The sequence below is a fragment of the Diplotaxodon limnothrissa genome, linkage group LG19, assembly GCF_057381915.1.
Source record: "Diplotaxodon limnothrissa isolate DT_005_m linkage group LG19, D_limnothrissa_male_GT1.1, whole genome shotgun sequence".
NCBI lineage: Eukaryota > Metazoa > Chordata > Actinopteri > Cichliformes > Cichlidae > Diplotaxodon > Diplotaxodon limnothrissa.
This window is the reverse complement of record NC_140614.1, coordinates 14787285-14806004: the sequence shown is the minus strand read 5'-3', so window position 1 is coordinate 14806004 and position 18720 is coordinate 14787285. Positions and strand designations below refer to the sequence as shown.

Genomic DNA, 18720 nt, shown 5'->3' with positions numbered 1-18720 from the left:
AATCTCATCAGTATAGCAGCCAGGGGGGACACAATTTGGAAAGGCTGTTGATGGTCAGTGACCTTGAAAACTTCAGCTGGAGCCAACTTTTTTCTTTTTTTTTTTAAGCTGACTGCTTGGCTGACTGTCCACACATTGTCCAAGTCCGCTGTTGCTGAGCTCCATAGAAAAAGGGACTCTCAGCAATAGGCTTACTGCACACAGAGAGAAATGCTGTGACGGGCCACAACAGAAAGAAACTGACTTCACTGAAATAATATTCAATATTATTAGGGCCAGTTTGCATATATGCTATGCAAATTTATTCCAGCTAGAGGGTAATACAGTCACGACGGTGGGTCTTAACTCTGGCAAAATCAGATAAATTGTAACAGAAACATGGCTGCAAACAATTCTGTTGACTTTCATCAGCAATAAAATAAAGTGTGTTTTTAGTTTTACCTAATGTTTATTAAAATTCTATGTAGTGGAAAATAATAGGACACCAAAATGGCCAAAAACTGTAGCTGCTTTCTCCAAATGCTGCTGTAATAGCCTTGTTTTGTGACCACAAGGTATTCGTTTTATTCAGAAAGAACAAGGAAAATGACAGCTTGAAGACAATTGATCTGTGTAGTTCCACTGACTTCTAAGACATTTAAAAAATGAACAGTGTTAATTGAGCTTAACACTGTTCAGATGTTTAGAGAGGGGTGTTTGGATTGCAGCAAGGATTTTCATGTTTGATGTTACAACCTAAACTCTTCTTCTTTTCACTGTAACCTCACAATTATTGGACTATAATGACTAAACTATTCCCTGTCAAGCTATTCCCTTCAGGACAGGGAACAGCTTGACTTTGAAAGGTGCAAGCCAGTGCAGAAAAGCTCGATAGACGAACTAGAGCAATTAGAGAGGCCAATGGTTATGAGGTAAAACACTTGAGATCCACTCCTCTATCGATCTGTTGTGACTTAAAATTTATCAGACTGTTTACTTTCGGGTTTTCACTGTGCATTGGGACACTACAGTATAATATAAGGGAGGTTTATTATAGGATTAGGCTTTGATGAAGACAGCTGCTTACTATTTGTAGTTTGCCTATTACTAGTGTACCCTCTGAGATTTGCACTCCTGAATTGCAACAGAAAACAAGAGGCCACACAAGCAACTGAAAATAGTCTGACTGAGGTGGACACAGAGTATGAAAACTATTACTAGCCCAAGTAAGATAGAGGAATGCATATGGTTAGATGGTGATACGGCCATAGCATTTTAATCCTTAGTTGGAATTGTAATTAGTGCTGACTGTTTTCAGGAGCAATTCAGTATCCTAGAGCCATTTAGAGCCAGCATCAGTTGTCCCATTAGAGTCGTGCAAAGACCATTTGGAATAATATTGTAAATTTGTGTGCTTACAGACAAGGATTAAGTGTGAAGGTATCTTGGTTGTACAGCATTCAAACAGATTCCTGTGATAGGGAGGGGTTAACTGGAAAACTGGTCTCTGGTTGTTTGAAGAAGAGAACCTCAGATTTTTTAGCCTGCTCTGAAAGCAAACAAAGAATGAGGATGTTTAAAATAAATAATACAGCAATGTTAACATCGCCAGTTCAGCTTGTGGGGTTCTGCAGCTAGAAGATATTGTGCAGTTCACACATGTATAATGAAAGGGAGAAAAGAAGGAGTCAGTAACCATTATTTATAGTCAGCATTAGCCTTGGAGGATGAAATTAAAAGGCAAACACAATGTGTGGGGCCCGCAGCTACATCCATTTGTATGACCAGGCTCCATGTAAATGAATTAAAATAACTCATTTTCTGAAGGTAGCAGCCTGGAATAAAAATGACATCATTGACTCGCTGTAAACTGCCATGTACCGGTCGCTAGAGGTCGTCGTTTACCCCTACCAATGACGTAAGCCTGACGTAGTAGGAAGTGTGCTAACGATCATAACAAAATTGCAGCCAAGCTGCAACTGGCTAATCGTAGTTAATGTAAGCTATGGCACCAACAGGCAAAAATGCAATGACTTTTCATTAACACTGAACGTCTATCTTCTGGAACCGCTGTGGTGTGGCGTTTTCAACATCCAAAACACCGAAAAAGTAAGTTGTATTGATGTCGTTGGCTCACGCTAGTTAGCGGGTTAGCTTTAGTTAGCCTATAATCGAATAAACACTACCTGCATTTCGTTTCTTACGCTCTTATTCTTAAAGTTACACATATTAACTTCCAGTCAAAATTTACGTGGAGATTACAATCTGTGCGTCTGAAGTATAAGGTTGTTTACGTTCTTTTTAAATTGCTGTAACTATTAGACGCCAAACTCTGTTTTAAAAGCTTTTAATTTAAATGTAAATTTGATTGCTGTTGAAATGTACAACTATCTGGCAAAGTAATAACCTCAAGCCTCGAATAAGCTGACATTTCTTGTAAATTCGGCGTGCCTGTAATCAATATAATTCTTTATTTGGTGGGATAAGTTGGCTATATTTCACCTGACCTGTAATCAGTGGGGGATGGAAATGATGAGAACGAATGTTTTCTCTGAAATTAAATCCAAGTGCAAGCTGTACAATCCGAACTTCACAGAAGACCAGGAAGTCTCAGAGGCTTTTTTTGAGTGAGCTTGTAACGTGTGTGTAGTCTGCCAGAAATCTGAATATGAAATGACCCCTTCTTTTTACTGTTTTCATGAATGCCTGTAGAAAACATCTTTTTACTTTCGACATTGGTCAGAGAAGCAGAAGTTGCTTTGGGGCTGGTCTGTGAAGTGCAAACAAATCAGTTTCATTTCCACTCACACTTTTTTTTTTGTCCTGTACTTGTAACATAAACAAAGGGGTTTCTATGTTTCAGGTTAATTATAAGTGATCCTTGAAGACCTGTCCCAATGTCTTCCGGCTGTCCACCTCAATCACCTGCTGTGGCAAAGTCTGAAGTAGCGGTAGAGGGAGAATGCCCGCTCCTGGCTGCCACCTTTGCCTACTGGGACAATATTCTGGGACCACGGGTGCGCCACATCTGGGTACCAAAGGGTGACCAGTTGATGTTCCTCAGCGATGGAGAAGTAACATTTTTGGCTAATCACACACTCAATGGAGAGATTCTGCGTAGCGCAGAGTGCGGTGCCGTGGACGTGAAGTTCTTTGTGCTGGCAGAAAAGGGCGTCATCATCGTGTCTCTCATCTTTGATGGCGAGCTCAAGGGGGACAAGAACACATGTGCCTTGTCCATTATTCTGCCTCAAACAGAGCTGTCCTTCTACCTCCCCCTGCACACCATCTGTGTGGAGAGGCTGAAGCACGTTATCCGCAAGGGACGCATTTGGATGCAGAAGGTAGCCTTGACTTACAGGCATTTGGCCTTAGTGTGCACTGAAGAATAGGCAAATTATTATTCTTTATACTCATAAAACCTGCCTTTCAGCTTTAATTATTACATTTAAAGGAGTATTAACTTATCTGTCACATTTGTTGTACCCATTTGGGATTTCAGTAACATTGCCAGAATAATAAAATTGTATCCTCCAAACACAGAGGGGTTGCTTAGTTAATTAGGTCTGAGGGATCCTACAGGGGAAGCTAGTGAACAAGTAATAATAGCGTTGGATAGAATGATTTAACACACCAGTAACTGGGAGAGAAAAAAAAACGGCTTTAAAATGCATCACTGGAGTAAACATTCAGTTGGTTGGACCTTTCTTTTGGCTGATGCACTTGCTGTTTTTAGAGCTTTGAGGTTTCCTGGAATACTGAATGCACTGATAAAGTGCTAAAAGCAGTCAAAATCTGGTCAGATTTTTAACCTTGTGTGTCTTTCTATGTAGGTTGGATACTTCCTGTTCTTTTCTCACCTTTTTTTCTGTTAATTTTAGGGTTACAATATCATCTCAGTGCTGAGCTTAGAAATTGTCCCAATCATGGAGCTGCTGACCTCTATGAAGACACATAGTGTACAAGAAGATATAGATGTAAGTAACAATTTTTCAGTCTATTAATACCAACTGCACAGTAACTAAGAGACAGTGAAAGATGTCATTCATTTTGCATTAGAAAAACTGGTTGGCATTGTTGGCATCAGTAAATTACATTTAAATAACAAAATCAAGACAGAGCCAGTAGTATTTTATCCTATATCATGTTGCCAGTAACTGAAAGGAGCTTGAATTCCAGCAAGTGAAATTTATTGACAAAACATGAGGAAATTGTTTGTCTTTTTGTGGTTTTTCTTGTTCAAATGACTTCTTTTTCCAAGAGGTTTAACTAAACAAGGTTCTCTCCCTGCCTAGATTACCACCCAGTGTGATTCAACACATTTGCTCCCTTTTAATATGCAAATGTAAAAGTACAAAGAAGCTCCCCAGAATCTTTCACTGTCTTTTTTTTTTTTTTTAAACCCTCCACTTTCATTACAATGCCTTGCAGATATGCCCGTCAGCACTTTTGTCTTTGTTGTAGGCCAATTTTTAAAATGACTCATTTGTTTCGCTCCTGCTGAGCAGATAAAAGACACGGTGCTAAATGATGATGACATCGGGGACAGCTGCCACGAGGATTTCCTACACAAGTAAGCAATCCGGTACAGGCAAATGGAGACAGATGATGAACAATGCCCATTTAACACCCATCAACCTTCAAATGATGAGTAATGGCTCTTCACTTAGCTGAAGTTATCTCCTGAGAAAGGACGAAAAGCTTAATCGCTCTTTAGTGTCGAGAGTCTACAAAGTCCATTCTAGCAATGAAGCGCCAAATTGCTCAGAGTTGAACAGGATTAGCTCAGTATCCTGTGACGACGACACGAGCATCTGGAAAGTGGAACTTATTTGCTGGGATCTGATATTTATAGCTCAGGCTTTAAGAAAGAACACACTCACTGTGTATTACTTGAAATAATCTCAGGTTTAGAAGTAATCCTTTTTTATGAGCAATCAAACAAGTCAATTCAAAAAGGCTGGAATGTGAGCCGAAGTCGATGAGTCAAAAGGTTTAAGGCCTCATATTTTTAGCGGGGAGGGATGCCGTTCCTTAGTCTCAGTTGTTATTCCTAAAAACTTTTCGTTTCTAATCAGAAGAATTCTAATGAAGCTAATTGGTGCTAATCTGCATGATGTTGTCTGTGTGTTTCAGGGCCATCAGCTCTCATCTGCAGACGTGTGGCTGTTCAATCGTGGTTGGAAGCAACCCGGAGAAAATAAACAAGGTAAATGTGCTGGATTAGTGGCTCCACACAGACGCAGCATCTACATAATTTTAAATGTTTTGAAGCTTGTTGTTATGTTTGTTTGTTAATGAGCCCCTCTTGCACTTCTTTTAGTTTCGCATCAGTATTTTGATTTTCAGTCGGGTTACTGCTTCAAGTCTGCTCTTTTCAGACTCTTTCAAGTTTTCCTCATCTTCCTGTGTTTCATACTCATCTGAAAATGAGCCTGCGTTTTATTTTTTCCCCTCGTCAGTCTCTGCAAAACACTTCAAAAACTGTTATTGCGGTGTGACGCCTAAAATCGATCAGTCGTCCTTGAGATGCTTTTACAGCTCAATTGGAGTCAAGTAGGGAGGCTCGCAGTTATCTAGAGAGGTCAAGATGATGTGTGAGAAAGCATTGTATCAACTTAGAGATTTCAGGGGGTACAAGGCTGTTTCTGCAACATTAAAAGGAACCGAGTGCGCTTTCGCTTCTATCATTCTTTTGTTATCATTGGTAGAGGTTTGTGACCATGACAGTCTTCTCAAATCTGGCCACTGAGCCAAACTCGACTATAAAGAACAGAAGGTAACCGAGAAACTAATTATCTCTGTAACTGAGATCTGGCTGTGCTTTGTTGAGAAGAGAGAGCTTTACTAAATGAAAACCATTATGAAGGTAGCGCTCAGCTACTACTTGATTCTGAGACCATAAGAAACAAAATCATCTAGTTTAATGAAATGAAGACTAAACTGTGCAGATGCTGAGCGTCACCTCATTATTATTGTCAAATGTGGTAGGAGCGTCTTATTGTGTGGATGGTTTCTCTATAAATATGGACGTTGAGAATAGTTGGGATAGAGGAAAGACACAGGCAGACAAATTCAGAGAAACCTGATCCAGAGTTCCCCTCAGGCTGTAGCAGAGGTTTACATTTCAAAACTGACCTGCAGCATAAAAGCATCTCTTGGGAGTGCTGAAAATGGCTGTGCACTCATCATCCAACCTAGGTGAGCTTGAACAATTCTGGCAAGAAGAGTCTTTTTTTTTTTTTTTTTTAAGTGAATTGATTCAAAAGTGAAACAAAGTGTGAAAAACTTAAAGTATGAAAACTTTCTCCATACAGTGTGTTTGAAAAACCACTTTAAATCTCCAGGTATCTGATTTAAAGAAAGATTAGTGGTGCACAAATATAGCAGCTCCAGTTTTTCCCAGTGAATATCAAAAGCACGCAATGCATTAATTTGTAGGTTTCTTGTCTCGAGGCCCAAACTGAACACCAATTAATTAAAGATAAAGCTTTTGTTGCATAAATTCTTCAGTAAATAATCAGACCCGGTTATCTTCAGGCCTCATTAGTTAGAAAGTCAGACTGTGGGTTGATAAATCTGACCGTCTTTTACAGATTGTGCGGACTCTCTGCCTCTTTCTCACTCCGGCTGAGAGGAAGTGCTCTCGCCTCTGCAGGGCCGACGACTCCTTCAAGTATGACACTGGCCTGTTTGTTCAGGGTCTGCTCAAGGTAGCCACCAGCTCTTTCTCATTATACAGTACACTGTGGTTAGAATTAGGATCTGGCTATTGTTTTGTTTTGTCTGCTGATTTGATGTCGCCCTTGTTTGTTGCTCTGACCTAATTTCTTTTTCATATCAGGGACGTAATTCAATAAGACTTTCCCTTTACACTGCATGAGATTCATCTGCTTTGAAACATACAACCAGTGTGACCATGCAAAGGAAAACATGGAGAAGCTACATATTTGGTCATAATTGTGACAGACACAATTTTAGGTTATGAAAGAACATATTCAAAAAGAAGCCTTTACTTAAATATTTCATTTATAATTGAAATGGTTCAGCTTCTCTGTAAGCTATAAAATTAAAGTTTTAGACTCTAAACATTCTTTTTTTTTTTTACTTTTTCTCTGCTCTTGGATCTATACGTCAGTGACAATTCCAAATATGGTAATCTCAGGTATATCAGGTGTACCACCTACCTGCTGTTTCAATTTGTTGTTTTGTGTCAATCAGAAAAAGCTGGCTTTAAAAGAAGGAAGACGATTAAAGAAGCGCTACGATGGTTTGTTTCTGACAGAGGATGAACTGAGGGACTGCAGAAAGTCTTAGCATAAGATTAATGAGGATTATTTTGAAATGTGAATTGTGCAGAGCTATTCAAGTCCAAAAATAAAAATAAGGACTTGGAAATGAGTATAATAGATCTGCTTTTATGATAGTCCATGGAAAAGATTAAAGTTAAAGGCGCCAGACACATTTTAAAGCCGTTTTGTGCTCATTTTTTAATGTACAGAAAGTTTAAAAAAATACACAAACCATCATAGTCATAAAGTCATGGAGGGTTGCTAATGTATATTGTAGAGCAAATGCAAAATCTGCATCTTATACATTACTGAAACTGACCGAGAGAAAAACGACTAAAGCTTCTGTGTTTCTAAAAGTTAAATTATGTATTAAAGCTGATCTGCATGTTGTATCTATGGATATGATTGTTCTTTACCAATGTTTTGCATTTTACTTTTATGTGCATCAGAATTTCTAATATAAAATTTTTTGCAAGCACCGAGTTTAGCTTTTGTGCTCACAGGTGCAAACAGGAGCAACTCTTTCACCTTTTTTCCGCTCTTAGGACTCGACCGGCAGCTTTGTTCTGCCCTTCCGCCAGGTACTCTACTCGCCCTACCCGACCACACACATCGACGTGGACATCAACACAGTGAAACAGATGCCGCCGTGCCATGAACACACATACAACCAGCGGCGCTACATGCGTTCTGAGCTAAGCGCGCTCTGGAAGACGGATAGCGAGGATGACATTCCTCCAGATACAGTCATTCATACTGACGAAACCTTTACACCTGACCTGTAAGTGATACTCATATATGTTGTGTTTTTACAGACGTACTCAGTTAGGCATCATATAAGCCTGAACCTGCCAGCTCTGTAATATAAAGACAGTTTAATTCCCACTACCATTGCGTCACAGATTTGCATTCTTACATGCTCCTTTTGGTGACAACTATAAATGTTCAGGGCTTGTGTGAAAACAAGCATGTAACATTTAAGTTGAAGCTTCCTTACACTATACTTAAAAACCTCTAAAATGAAAAGCACTAATGCGATAACCTCTGTGCTCTTTTTCTTAGGAATATATTTCAAGACGTCATGCATAAAGACGCTTTGGTCAAGTCATTTATAATTGAGGTAAGAATCTAACAAAAAAAATCATCTCTCATTATATATAAACTGCTTTAAGATGAAGATATTAAAGATGTCTGTCTTCGTGACATATTGATATAGTAGCCCCATTAGTAATGTCATAATTAAATGCAGAAAAGCAGTCCTCTCTTTGCTGTCATTTAAAATAAAATAGAAATAATGATCAAATAAGAAAAGGCTCCTGTGGTATGAAATGATTTTCGGTGACCGTATACATTGCTCCGTGCTTTATCTTTCCTAAGATGAACTCATTTGTGACTGATTGTTATATGAGCCAGTATGCAAAATCTTTCCTGTAATTGCTTACATAAATCACATGTTTTTGCAGGTATGTGTCATCTGATTTTGACTCACAGTCAGCTCTGACTCACAGAGATGAAAATTCAGCTTTCACTCTCCAGCTGTTATGTAGGAGATTTGTACATGGCATCTACTTAAAATATCGGTGAATTTAACATTACACACAGTTTTTTTTTGTTTTTTTGTTTTTTTAAATAAACAATTAACACAGAAAAAATTTGGTTCAGTTTTAATTAGATTTGAGTCATAGAAATGTTCAAGCATTTCAGTTCATGAGCATGAAAACAGAACAGAGCAGTCATTGACTCAAACTTATAATTAGCAAAAGCGATGCTGAAGCAGATTTACGGTGTATGCTATTAATTAATACTTGTTTTCTAATCACTGAGTTGCTGGTTTTTAGAGGGTTGTTGTGTAATCACCAATTAGAAGATATTTTTGCAATTATGCCACAGCTTCACTCTGTTACACCCCGGCCTAGGCAACCGGGGTGCAACGCAGAAAAACAAAGATAAAGAAAAAATAAAACCACGAAGGCTCTCCACCAAAATCCCAAAAACAAACATATCCCATAACGAAAGTATTTACAACAGACTATTTATTTATAACAAAACACCAAACACAAGACGTCAAACTATTTACAACGGGGGGAGATCGCGACCATGACATACTGAAACACAAGGCTTAAATACATAGAAGGAGCAATTAGGGAATGGACCACAGGAGGGAAACACAGCTGGGGCAAATTAGAACTGACGAGACAGGGCAAAACGTAAACTGAAAACACTAAGATAACACAGACTTTCAAAGTAAAACAGGAAACACATAACAGTCACGCCAAAAGCAACACACCGACAACACCGAAACGTAACATTTCCCCCCACCCAAAAATCAAACATGTAACCCCAAGTGAAATGTTTGATCAAACAAACGAAGGCTGAAGTGAAGGCAGACGAAGCTGATGGAGGCTGGAGCGGTCCCACGGACCCTCCAGCAGACGACGAAGGCTGGGGCGGTCCCACGGACCCTCCAGCGAAGGCGGATGAAGGCTGGAGCGGTCCCACGGACCCTCCAGCGAAGGCAGACGAGCAGCTCACTAGCTGCACACATGGACACGCAGCCCACCAGCTGCACACACGGACACGCAGCCCACCAGCTGCACACACGGACACGCAGCCCACCAGCTGCACACACGGAGACGCAGCCCACCAGCTGCAGAAGGCTGGAGCGGTCCCTCGGATCCTCCAGCGAAGGCGGACGAAGGCTGAAGCGGTCCCTCCAACGGACCCTCCAGCGAAGACGGACGAAGGCTGATGAAGGCTGGAGCGGTCCCACTGACCCTCCAGCAGACGACGAAGGCTGGAGCGGTCCCTCCAACGGACCCTCCAGCGAAGGCGGACGGCTGAAGCGAAGGCAGATGAAACTGATGAAGGCTGGAGCGGTCCCTCGGATCCTCCAGTGAAGGCGGATGAAGGCTGGAGCGGTCCCACGGACCCTCCCCTCAGCGAAGGCAGATGAAACTGATGAAGGCTGGAGCGGTCCCACTGACCCTCCAGCAGACGACGAAGGCTGGAGCGGTCCCTCGGACCCTCCAGCGAAGGCAGATGAAGGCTGGAGTGGTCCCACGGACCCTCCAGCGAAGGCGAATGAAGGCTGGAGCGGTCCCACGGACCCTCCAGCAGACGACAAAGGCTGGGGCGGTCCCCGGACCCCCCAGCGAAGGCAATCCCGGACCCCCCAGCGAAGGCAATCCCGGACGAGCCCCCATATGTTACACCCCGGCCTAGGCAACCGGGGTGCAACGCAGAAAAACAAAGATAAAGAAAAAATAAAACCACGAAGGCTCTCCACCAAAATCCCAAAAACAAACATATCCCATAACGAAAGTATTTACAACAGACTATTTATTTATAACAAAACACCAAACACAAGACGTCAAACTATTTACAACGGGGGGAGATCGCGACCATGACATACTGAAACACAAGGCTTAAATACATAGAAGGAGCAATTAGGGAATGGACCACAGGAGGGAAACACAGCTGGGGCAAATTAGAACTGACGAGACAGGGCAAAACGTAAACTGAAAACACTAAGATAACACAGACTTTCAAAGTAAAACAGGAAACACATAACAGTCACGCCAAAAGCAACACACCGACAACACCGAAACGTAACAACTCACAGATGGCTGCATGCAACCACCAGAGCATAGTTGTACTTTTACAGCTGTGTGTATTATTGTGAAGTTAAAAGTGGTCGAGTCACTGTCATAGCTGGTGAGAAAATCCAGATCAGATGTGTGCCCGGCTTTACGGCAAATATTTGAAAGCCGAGTGGTCACACCCCATCATTTGTTCACCTGAGAGCCATCTTAGAGCTGCTGTTAGGAATCTCCCCCCAAGACGGTAGCAACAGCATGATTGTTTCTCAAGGTTAGCACAAAGGAAGGGAGGAGTGTATTATTCTGCTCTTCTTCCAGCAGAGCCGCGGATCCGACTACTAATTGACATCCTGTCTCGTACCCAGGTGTTCATGCTGAAGCCAGGCCTGTCCCTGCGGAGCACCTATCTGGCCCAGTTTCTGCTGCTGCTCCACAGGAAGGCCCTCACTCTGCTCAAGTACATCGAGGACGAAACGTAAGAGCTGTCACTAATAAGTCTTTAATCCAAATAAGAAAAGAGATTACCGTGTGGCACTCAGAGACACTGCATCACAGGAAGATTCAAGAAAATCCCCAAAAGGAGAGCTGATGATTTCCTTGTTTTTAGCCATTGTTTTTGATTCGACTTTGCATTCTAGCTGCTCACCTTGCTTTGACCCACCATCACCGCTGGGCATCCATAAAGCACACAGCAAGAGGTACCCTAAAGCCCTGTTATCAAAATAGTAGTTTCAGTTATTGTTGTCTCCAGGGTTTGGCTGTGCAGTAGTGAGGGTGCAGCAAGCTTGGAGGGACAAATTACCAGAAAGTGGATAATTAGGATCTACGACACATTTGATGAGTTTTAGTGAGGACCCAAATGAAACCAGTCTCAGGGCATGATCGGGTAGATGGACAGTTGGAGAGGAGAGACGGTACCACGATGAGCCCACACCCTCAGAGTACTAAACCAAAATTATACAGAAGGAGAAGTGTCCCTTTATCGGTGATGTTAGATTGAAAAACACAGGAATATAGGCAGCTCAGATTCAGCTGACTGCAGGTGTAAGCCTACACTTAAATCAAGATGAAGAGGAGTGTGTCAAGAAACGCGCAGAGTGGAACATAAGGTCAGGGGAACATGGGGGTTGGCTCTTTGCAGGAGAAGTAGTGCAAAGAATACAGACACTGTTCTGCTGAGCAGGAGGCAAAAAAACTCCTGTGATCAGATGAGTCATCCTTCACACTGGTCTCAACAAGCAGGCTATGATGCATTTCCCAAGGAATCTATAGGTCTGAGTGCTTGTTTTCCCCAAAGTGCTGCTTTTGGAGGGATTTTTTTTCTACTATGCATTACGTTCACCCTTTTGCCCATGAGCAGAAAGCGCAAACATTGCTGCTGTTGGCTTAAGCGATTACATCTAGAACTCATCTGCATATTGTTATTCTACAACAGGCAGCAATATATATCCCCAGCTTTCAGGGGATACCAGATGCTAGTCAAAATAATGTATTTTGCAACCTTCTACCTAAGAGTGCTTATCTTCCTAATGTGTATTCGCAACATCTAACACATAAAACTGTACTAGTGACATCAGAAAACCTTCCTTAACAGCTGCTATCCTTTCCCCAGGACTGATAGAACATGGAGATTATGTTTTAATAACATAGTCACTAGTAATCTGTTTTCATAATCTGCCATTCTGTTTTGTTCATAGAGTCTGTATAAAGGATGGCTGTAGCAGCAGTGACATATCATCCAATAGTTTGTGAATTGCATGTAATGAAGATGAAGCTTGTCTGCGGACTGGAAACTTATGAGTTGTGTCATATCGTCAACCAAGGCACAAGCTTTACTTTGCAGGCAAATGTTTTCCGTTTCCAGTTTGCGTGGCACTTTCTCCAAGTTTAACTGCGGCTAAGTGATGCAAGTATATGATTAGTGTTTGCAGACAAGTCAGCGTCTTGCCTGTAAACTACTGGCGACTATGGCGACCTGCTAGCAACCGAAGCCAGGGGATCACTGACTGGTCTCTATGCCTAGCAATTCGTTTTGTTGCAACCACTTGCCAACCACTCAAGGAGTAATGATTGTTGCCTCTCGACCAGTAGTTGCTAGATGGTTGCTGACCGGTCTGTTGGCCCATGCGTCTTGGGCGTGAGCATCCATAAACCGTATGTGTGCACAGCAATGGCACGGACACCTGTTAATTGAAATTTTGCTCAACAAACACAGAGCACAGACGTTTTGGACTAGAAAATAGGCAACATTATCTGTCTGATAGTTGGTTAAAAATGCTCCAAAAGATGCCACGAATACAACTGTGGGCAGCCTCCCTGCTCCGCAAAGCTTTCAGGCCTCCTAGTACTGTAATCTTTAAGCCTTTTAATTTCAAGCTAACCCCTGTATAGTTTACTGTTGTCATATAAAGGCCGTTATTGTTACTTTTATTTATGTATTTTTGTACCATGCTATAAACCCACCTATTTCTGCCTCATAAAGTTTGGCATTTAAATATTGAAAGATGGCTGTATCCACTGCGATGTGACGCTTCAAGCTGAGCATTTTCACTGTCGCCATCTTGTTTGTGAGACGAGTTTTTAAAACTAAGGATGCATCTGCATGTGAAAATGCGCTCTTATTGGCTAATGACTTGTGACAAGTTGCTACTCTGGATAACCCTACATTGCTAATAAGAAGAAATGTGATAAGAACTTTACTCATCCTGAGGACAATTTTTGTGCCTTTTTAAATAAAAGCTGTAAAATATAAATAGAAAGGACGATTAAAAACAAGAGGCAGATTAAAGAAAAAGTGGAAATGTAAAAATGTGCTGTATCATAAATGCTTGGCTAGTGGTGTAAATGGGCAGAAAGTGACAGACTTTTCATAATATTGATGCTGTTAGCAGCAGATGGAGGTAAGAGATGGCAAAAAGCAGAAAAATGAGATAATTGTGTAATCCACCTATCCAGTAAAGAACAGATGAAACTGTCTAAACAGTGTAAAGTACTGTTGAGCACATGATGAGTTTCAAACTGTTTATAAATGTCCCCCCTACAGGATGGGGAGGAGTTAAGTAGTCTTAATAGCCACAGGCTGAAGAGATCTCCTGTAGCACTCGGTCCTGCACCTCGGGGCAATGAGCCTTTTACTGCTTCTGCTTCTGACACTTCTAATGACTGTAATTTACTAAATGAACTTCATGTTTTATTCAGTCTGACCTGAAATAACTGAGTGCATAAAGTCATCAGGAAAATATTTAAAGAGGAAAAGAGCTCAAGAATGTTTTCTGATTTTTATACAATTTGAAGTTTTATTTTCGGGGCTGTTTTTGGAAACCAGAGGAGTCACCCTCTATTGGCCTGAAAAAATGCAGGTTTAAGGCAGTTTTCAAACCCAGAACTTGGTACTACATCGTTTGTACTGTCTATGGTAGAAGTGTGTGAGGACTGGGCGCCAGTTTAGCTCACAGCATGAGCCGGCGACCATAGGCCACAAAGACCAAATGCAGTGGCCTGACCTTGATTTCAACCCTCGACCCTTTGCTACATGTCTTCCCCCGCTCTCTTTCCCCACCTTTCCAGTCAGCTCTCCACTGTGTTATCTGTTGGAGGCACTTTTGGGCCCAGCTTTAAAACAACAGCCACTTATTGCTTTACATAAAACATTATTATCAGTGTTGAATTAGACATTTCTCATCTTTTCCAGTTATTTTCCAGAAAAGTTGGAAAGTTGTTCTGTATAACTGGTACCTTCACATTTACTTCACTCCATTTATATTTAAACAGTGGCCCAACTTTTTGAAAATTAGGTTATTTGGAAGCTGCTGAACACTGATGAGTTTGAATAACTTCCCATCTTCCATTTTTACCCCATATCTTCAAATAGTGTGCCTGTATGCGGTGGAGAGCACAACATGTTTGTCCTGTAGTTAAGCAGCAGTAAAATGTGTTTACATTGTGATAGCTCAGCTGAAGGAAAAAAAAAAAGATTGATTCATGACAAAGAGGGCTGAAACATGAATAGAATACATCTTATGCATTTAGAAACCAAAAATCTTTGGTTTCTAAATGCATAAGATGTATTCTATTCATGTTTCAGCCCTCTTTGTCACAGTTTGTTGGATCTGCATTAAAGCTCTGATGCACTATATTCAAGGAAGGGCACAAATTAAAATTTGTGTCTTCAAGGGTGTAAAGAGTAGTACTACTCTTTACACTCTTGAAGACACAAATTTTAAGTGCTGCCACACAAGAGTGCGAAAAATGGTGAATGAAAAAATTTTATGACATCTGCACATATGTATCTGCTGGGGGCGGTTAGTAGAGATATGATCTTTTTTCTTCTGCTGAAGAAGTAATTTATCAGAAAGAATACTGAATGCTTGCTTGTGCCAGCCTTTCCAATATTAGCATTGGCTTTTCTCTGCAGAATGTGTTTTAAAAGAACATGATTTATTAATAAAGAGAGGAAAATAATTTCAGCTATAATATGTGTAAGGTGTAAGGAGGAAACTGGGGAGAGGCCGACTTTGTAGCCACACAGCGTGATAAATCTTCAGCATCCTCCCAGAAGGACAGCTTCCCCATCTATGTAGTGCATGAATAATGTTTTTGAGAGGAAATGGTGCACAGACATTGCGTTACCTTCACAGGTTACCACAGCTAAACCTCTGAAAGGGCTCTGGAAATTGCATTTTCCTCCCATCATCATAATCAAAACACTAAATGATGTTTTTATGATCGCCATTTGATCCCTGAAAATAATTTCTCGTATCTCTTTTACCTCCCGGCCACAGAAATGTGACACTAGTCCAGGTTGCAAGGTGACCTGGTGGCTTATGGTGGCCTCGTTCCATACTAAAGCTTTAATTAAGGCAGCGCGTGTTTGAAACCAGTACTGAAGCTTTATGCTCACTATATGCTTTAATTACCTCCCCCTTTTGCTTGGTCAAGAAAATAAATAAATAAAAGGGGACATAATTGTATGTCCAGTCACACTCTGATCCCATCAGGCTTATTTCACCCATCTCTGGTTCGTGTCCAGAAGCGCCTTCTTAAGCCCTTCAATTCATCTGAGACTCTAAAGTCCACCATATTCCTCAGGCTCGCTGAATTGTTTCATGCCTCCCACCCGGTGGTGACCTGGTCATCGCTCCATCTGGGCTTGACTCATCTCCTTCTGTGCTCCACAACAGTTGACTGACCTTCCCCAACTCCCGTTGCTTCTACAAATAGTTACTTTGATTTTTGCTCCCCTCCTGTCCAAAATGCTTAAACTGAGTCCAAATGAATTATTTTGAAGCCTACTCCTTCCAATGCATAAAAACCGCCCAAACATATCTCACTCCAGAGACGACACTAACTACACAAGCAAAACCATAATTTGTGGGCTCGTGTGAAAGCATAAAACCGGTCTTGTTTATGGTGCCGTCGACAGCCTGAGGTCTAAGGGCATACTATTTTACAGGTGCCTTGACAAGGCTGTTTATGCTCAGGTAGCGTGCTTTAGCAGCATACATAATTCATCATGGCATGGCATTCCTGTGCACAGCTGCAGCCCGACTAAAGGCTAATGCAAGTCCCCCGACCCTGAGTTTTATAGGTTAACAGTTGCATTATACTTCAACGTGTCCACGTCTCTCTCCGCAGGCAAAAAGGGAAGAAGCCATTTCGGTCTTTGCGCAACTTAAAGACAGACCTGGATCTGATGGTGGAGGGAGACCTGAACATCGTGATGGCCTTCGCTGAGAAGCTGAGGGCCGGACTTCACTCGTTTGTGTTCGGGAAACCGTTCTACACGAGCATGCAGGAGCGAGATGTACTCACGAGCTTTTAACTTTCACTCGCACTTTGTATCGTTTTAGGTTGGTGACTTTGTTACATGAAAGCATGCGCGTTGATGCAAGGCTACCATCATGTGCTGTGTCTGTTTCTGCTTTACTGAAAGAAGTAGTCTTCGCCTTCCTTTTACGCCTTTATCAGACTGATTGTTGCTGCTGTTATGAGCCATCACTATTAAACTTGTGTTATATTATCTTGATCAAGAATACTGTCAGTATGTTTTCAGTAGGCTGTTTCTCTGTAGGATGGAGTATTAGTGTTTTCTCATCCTTCTGTTAATAGAAGATCTGCATTAAGTTATTGTTAGAATTGGCTTAGGTGTCCACCGGGATGTTTACAATTTAATTTAAAATGATATTTATTCAAACATGAGTTATTCGTTTCTTCCCTGCCTGCATCGTGCAACAGCCTCCGCTGACCTTTGAACCTCTGACACTTGCCTTTTTTCTTTTTTTAATTATCTTTGTTCAATTAATGTGAGCGGTGTCGTTTGCCTGACTTTACAGAAAGGTTATGTAATCAAGGCGCCCATATTTCAGTATGGACAAAGACAAAATGAAATCTCCTCGTAATCCCTCCTGACAGACTCAATGTGTGTGTTTAGTTGCCATTACTGAATGCATTTCCCAGTTGTATGTAAAATAGTTTTTTTTTTTATTTCCTTCCACAGTAACTGCCTAGTTATTGGATTGTTGGAAATGCCCAGCTTTACTGCAACCCTAAATTTGCTTTTGTCTTAAAATCTTGTTTGCGTGGCTCTGTAATAAGCTTACTCGATGTTGCGCCATATTACATTTTTATTATATTTTTAATCTTAAACTTTCTTTGTACTTGCATATTGGAATTCTTTTTTTATTTGTCTAATTGTACATTAACTTGTGTACATTAGTTCATGAATAATAAAAACAGTAATAACAAACAAAGAAGTATCTGGTTGTAAATCTTTGCCCTTCCAAGTTCCTCAAAAATTAAGGTCTGAAAGCTGAAGGTCCCTGATAGGTTTAAAAGCTGAGATGTTTTGTTTTTCATGCTCCTTAACAAAAACAGCGTTAATAAGTTTCAGCAGTTTTTATTTCAATACTTTTGGTTAATTTTGCAAATGTGTATTTATGTCCAAATGTATTTTACAATGATTAGCTTATCGATATATTTTCATTTTCTATTTCATATTAACCTTTAAAGAGACAAAGAAATTAAACTCTTCTGCAACTGACTGGGTAAAAATCTGAAGCTGAAGCTTTTTAAGGTGTCTGTTCTTGCAGAGGACTTTATCAGCTTCTCATCATAAACTCGATGCTTCTCTTAGCTATGCTGTGCCGTGCCGGGCAACTACTAATATCTGCCAGATATATCCCATAAGCTTTAGTGTGGAATTTCACAAAATAGTGTGCAAACACCTGGTGTTCCCAGGAGATGAAGCTGGTGCATGTGCAGAGCCGGTTCTGTTTTGGCAGGATAGTGTGCAGCAGCAGACGTGATAATAAAAAAATAACAATCTGCAGGGTCCAATTATTACCTTTCTTAACCATGTATCAATTTCAGGGACATAGGGTGTGGGGGCCTTCAGTCTATCACAGCTTTGGGCACGAGGCAGGGTACACGCTGAAGAATTTGCTGAAGTCCATCACAGGGCCAATACAGAACGACCAAAAGCATTAATGATCATGTTCACACCTACAGCCAATTTAGATTCACCAGTTAACGAGACATGTATTTGGACTGTGGGAGGAAGCTCGAATACGCAGAAAGAAGCCACACAGACATAAAACGAACATGCAAACTCAACATAGAAAGCCCCCAGCTGACCTGCAGATTCAAACTCAGGACAGTGCACTGCAGGAGGTATCATTCCTGCAGGAGCCTCTTACACTTTGGGCCCTTTTTGTCATACTTTTCATTTATTGACTTTGCCTCAGTTTCTGCTGGAAAGTAGAACATTTGCAGTTCTTGGCATTATTGGATGGATAGTAATGAAATGTCTTGCAAAGTATTACGGCCCCCGATATGCTGGCACCATTAAAATA

The 18720-nt window shown here is 41.1% G+C and overlaps 1 protein-coding gene across 1 annotated transcript; it reads left to right on the top strand.

Annotated features, from left to right (window-relative positions):
• Window positions 1-1924: 1924 nt before the first annotated feature.
• On the top strand, window positions 1925-17466 carry c9orf72 (C9orf72-SMCR8 complex subunit). Its single transcript, XM_085342863.1, has 10 exons — window positions 1925-2088; window positions 2843-3323; window positions 3861-3956; window positions 4488-4552; window positions 5116-5188; window positions 6576-6692; window positions 7817-8052; window positions 8334-8391; window positions 11236-11345; window positions 16505-17466. Exons 2-10 carry the CDS (start codon window positions 2877-2879, stop codon window positions 16689-16691), a joined length of 1389 nt encoding a protein of 462 aa, XP_085198989.1. The 5' UTR covers window positions 1925-2088; window positions 2843-2876; the 3' UTR covers window positions 16692-17466.
• The last annotated feature ends 1254 nt before the right edge of the window (window positions 17467-18720 follow it).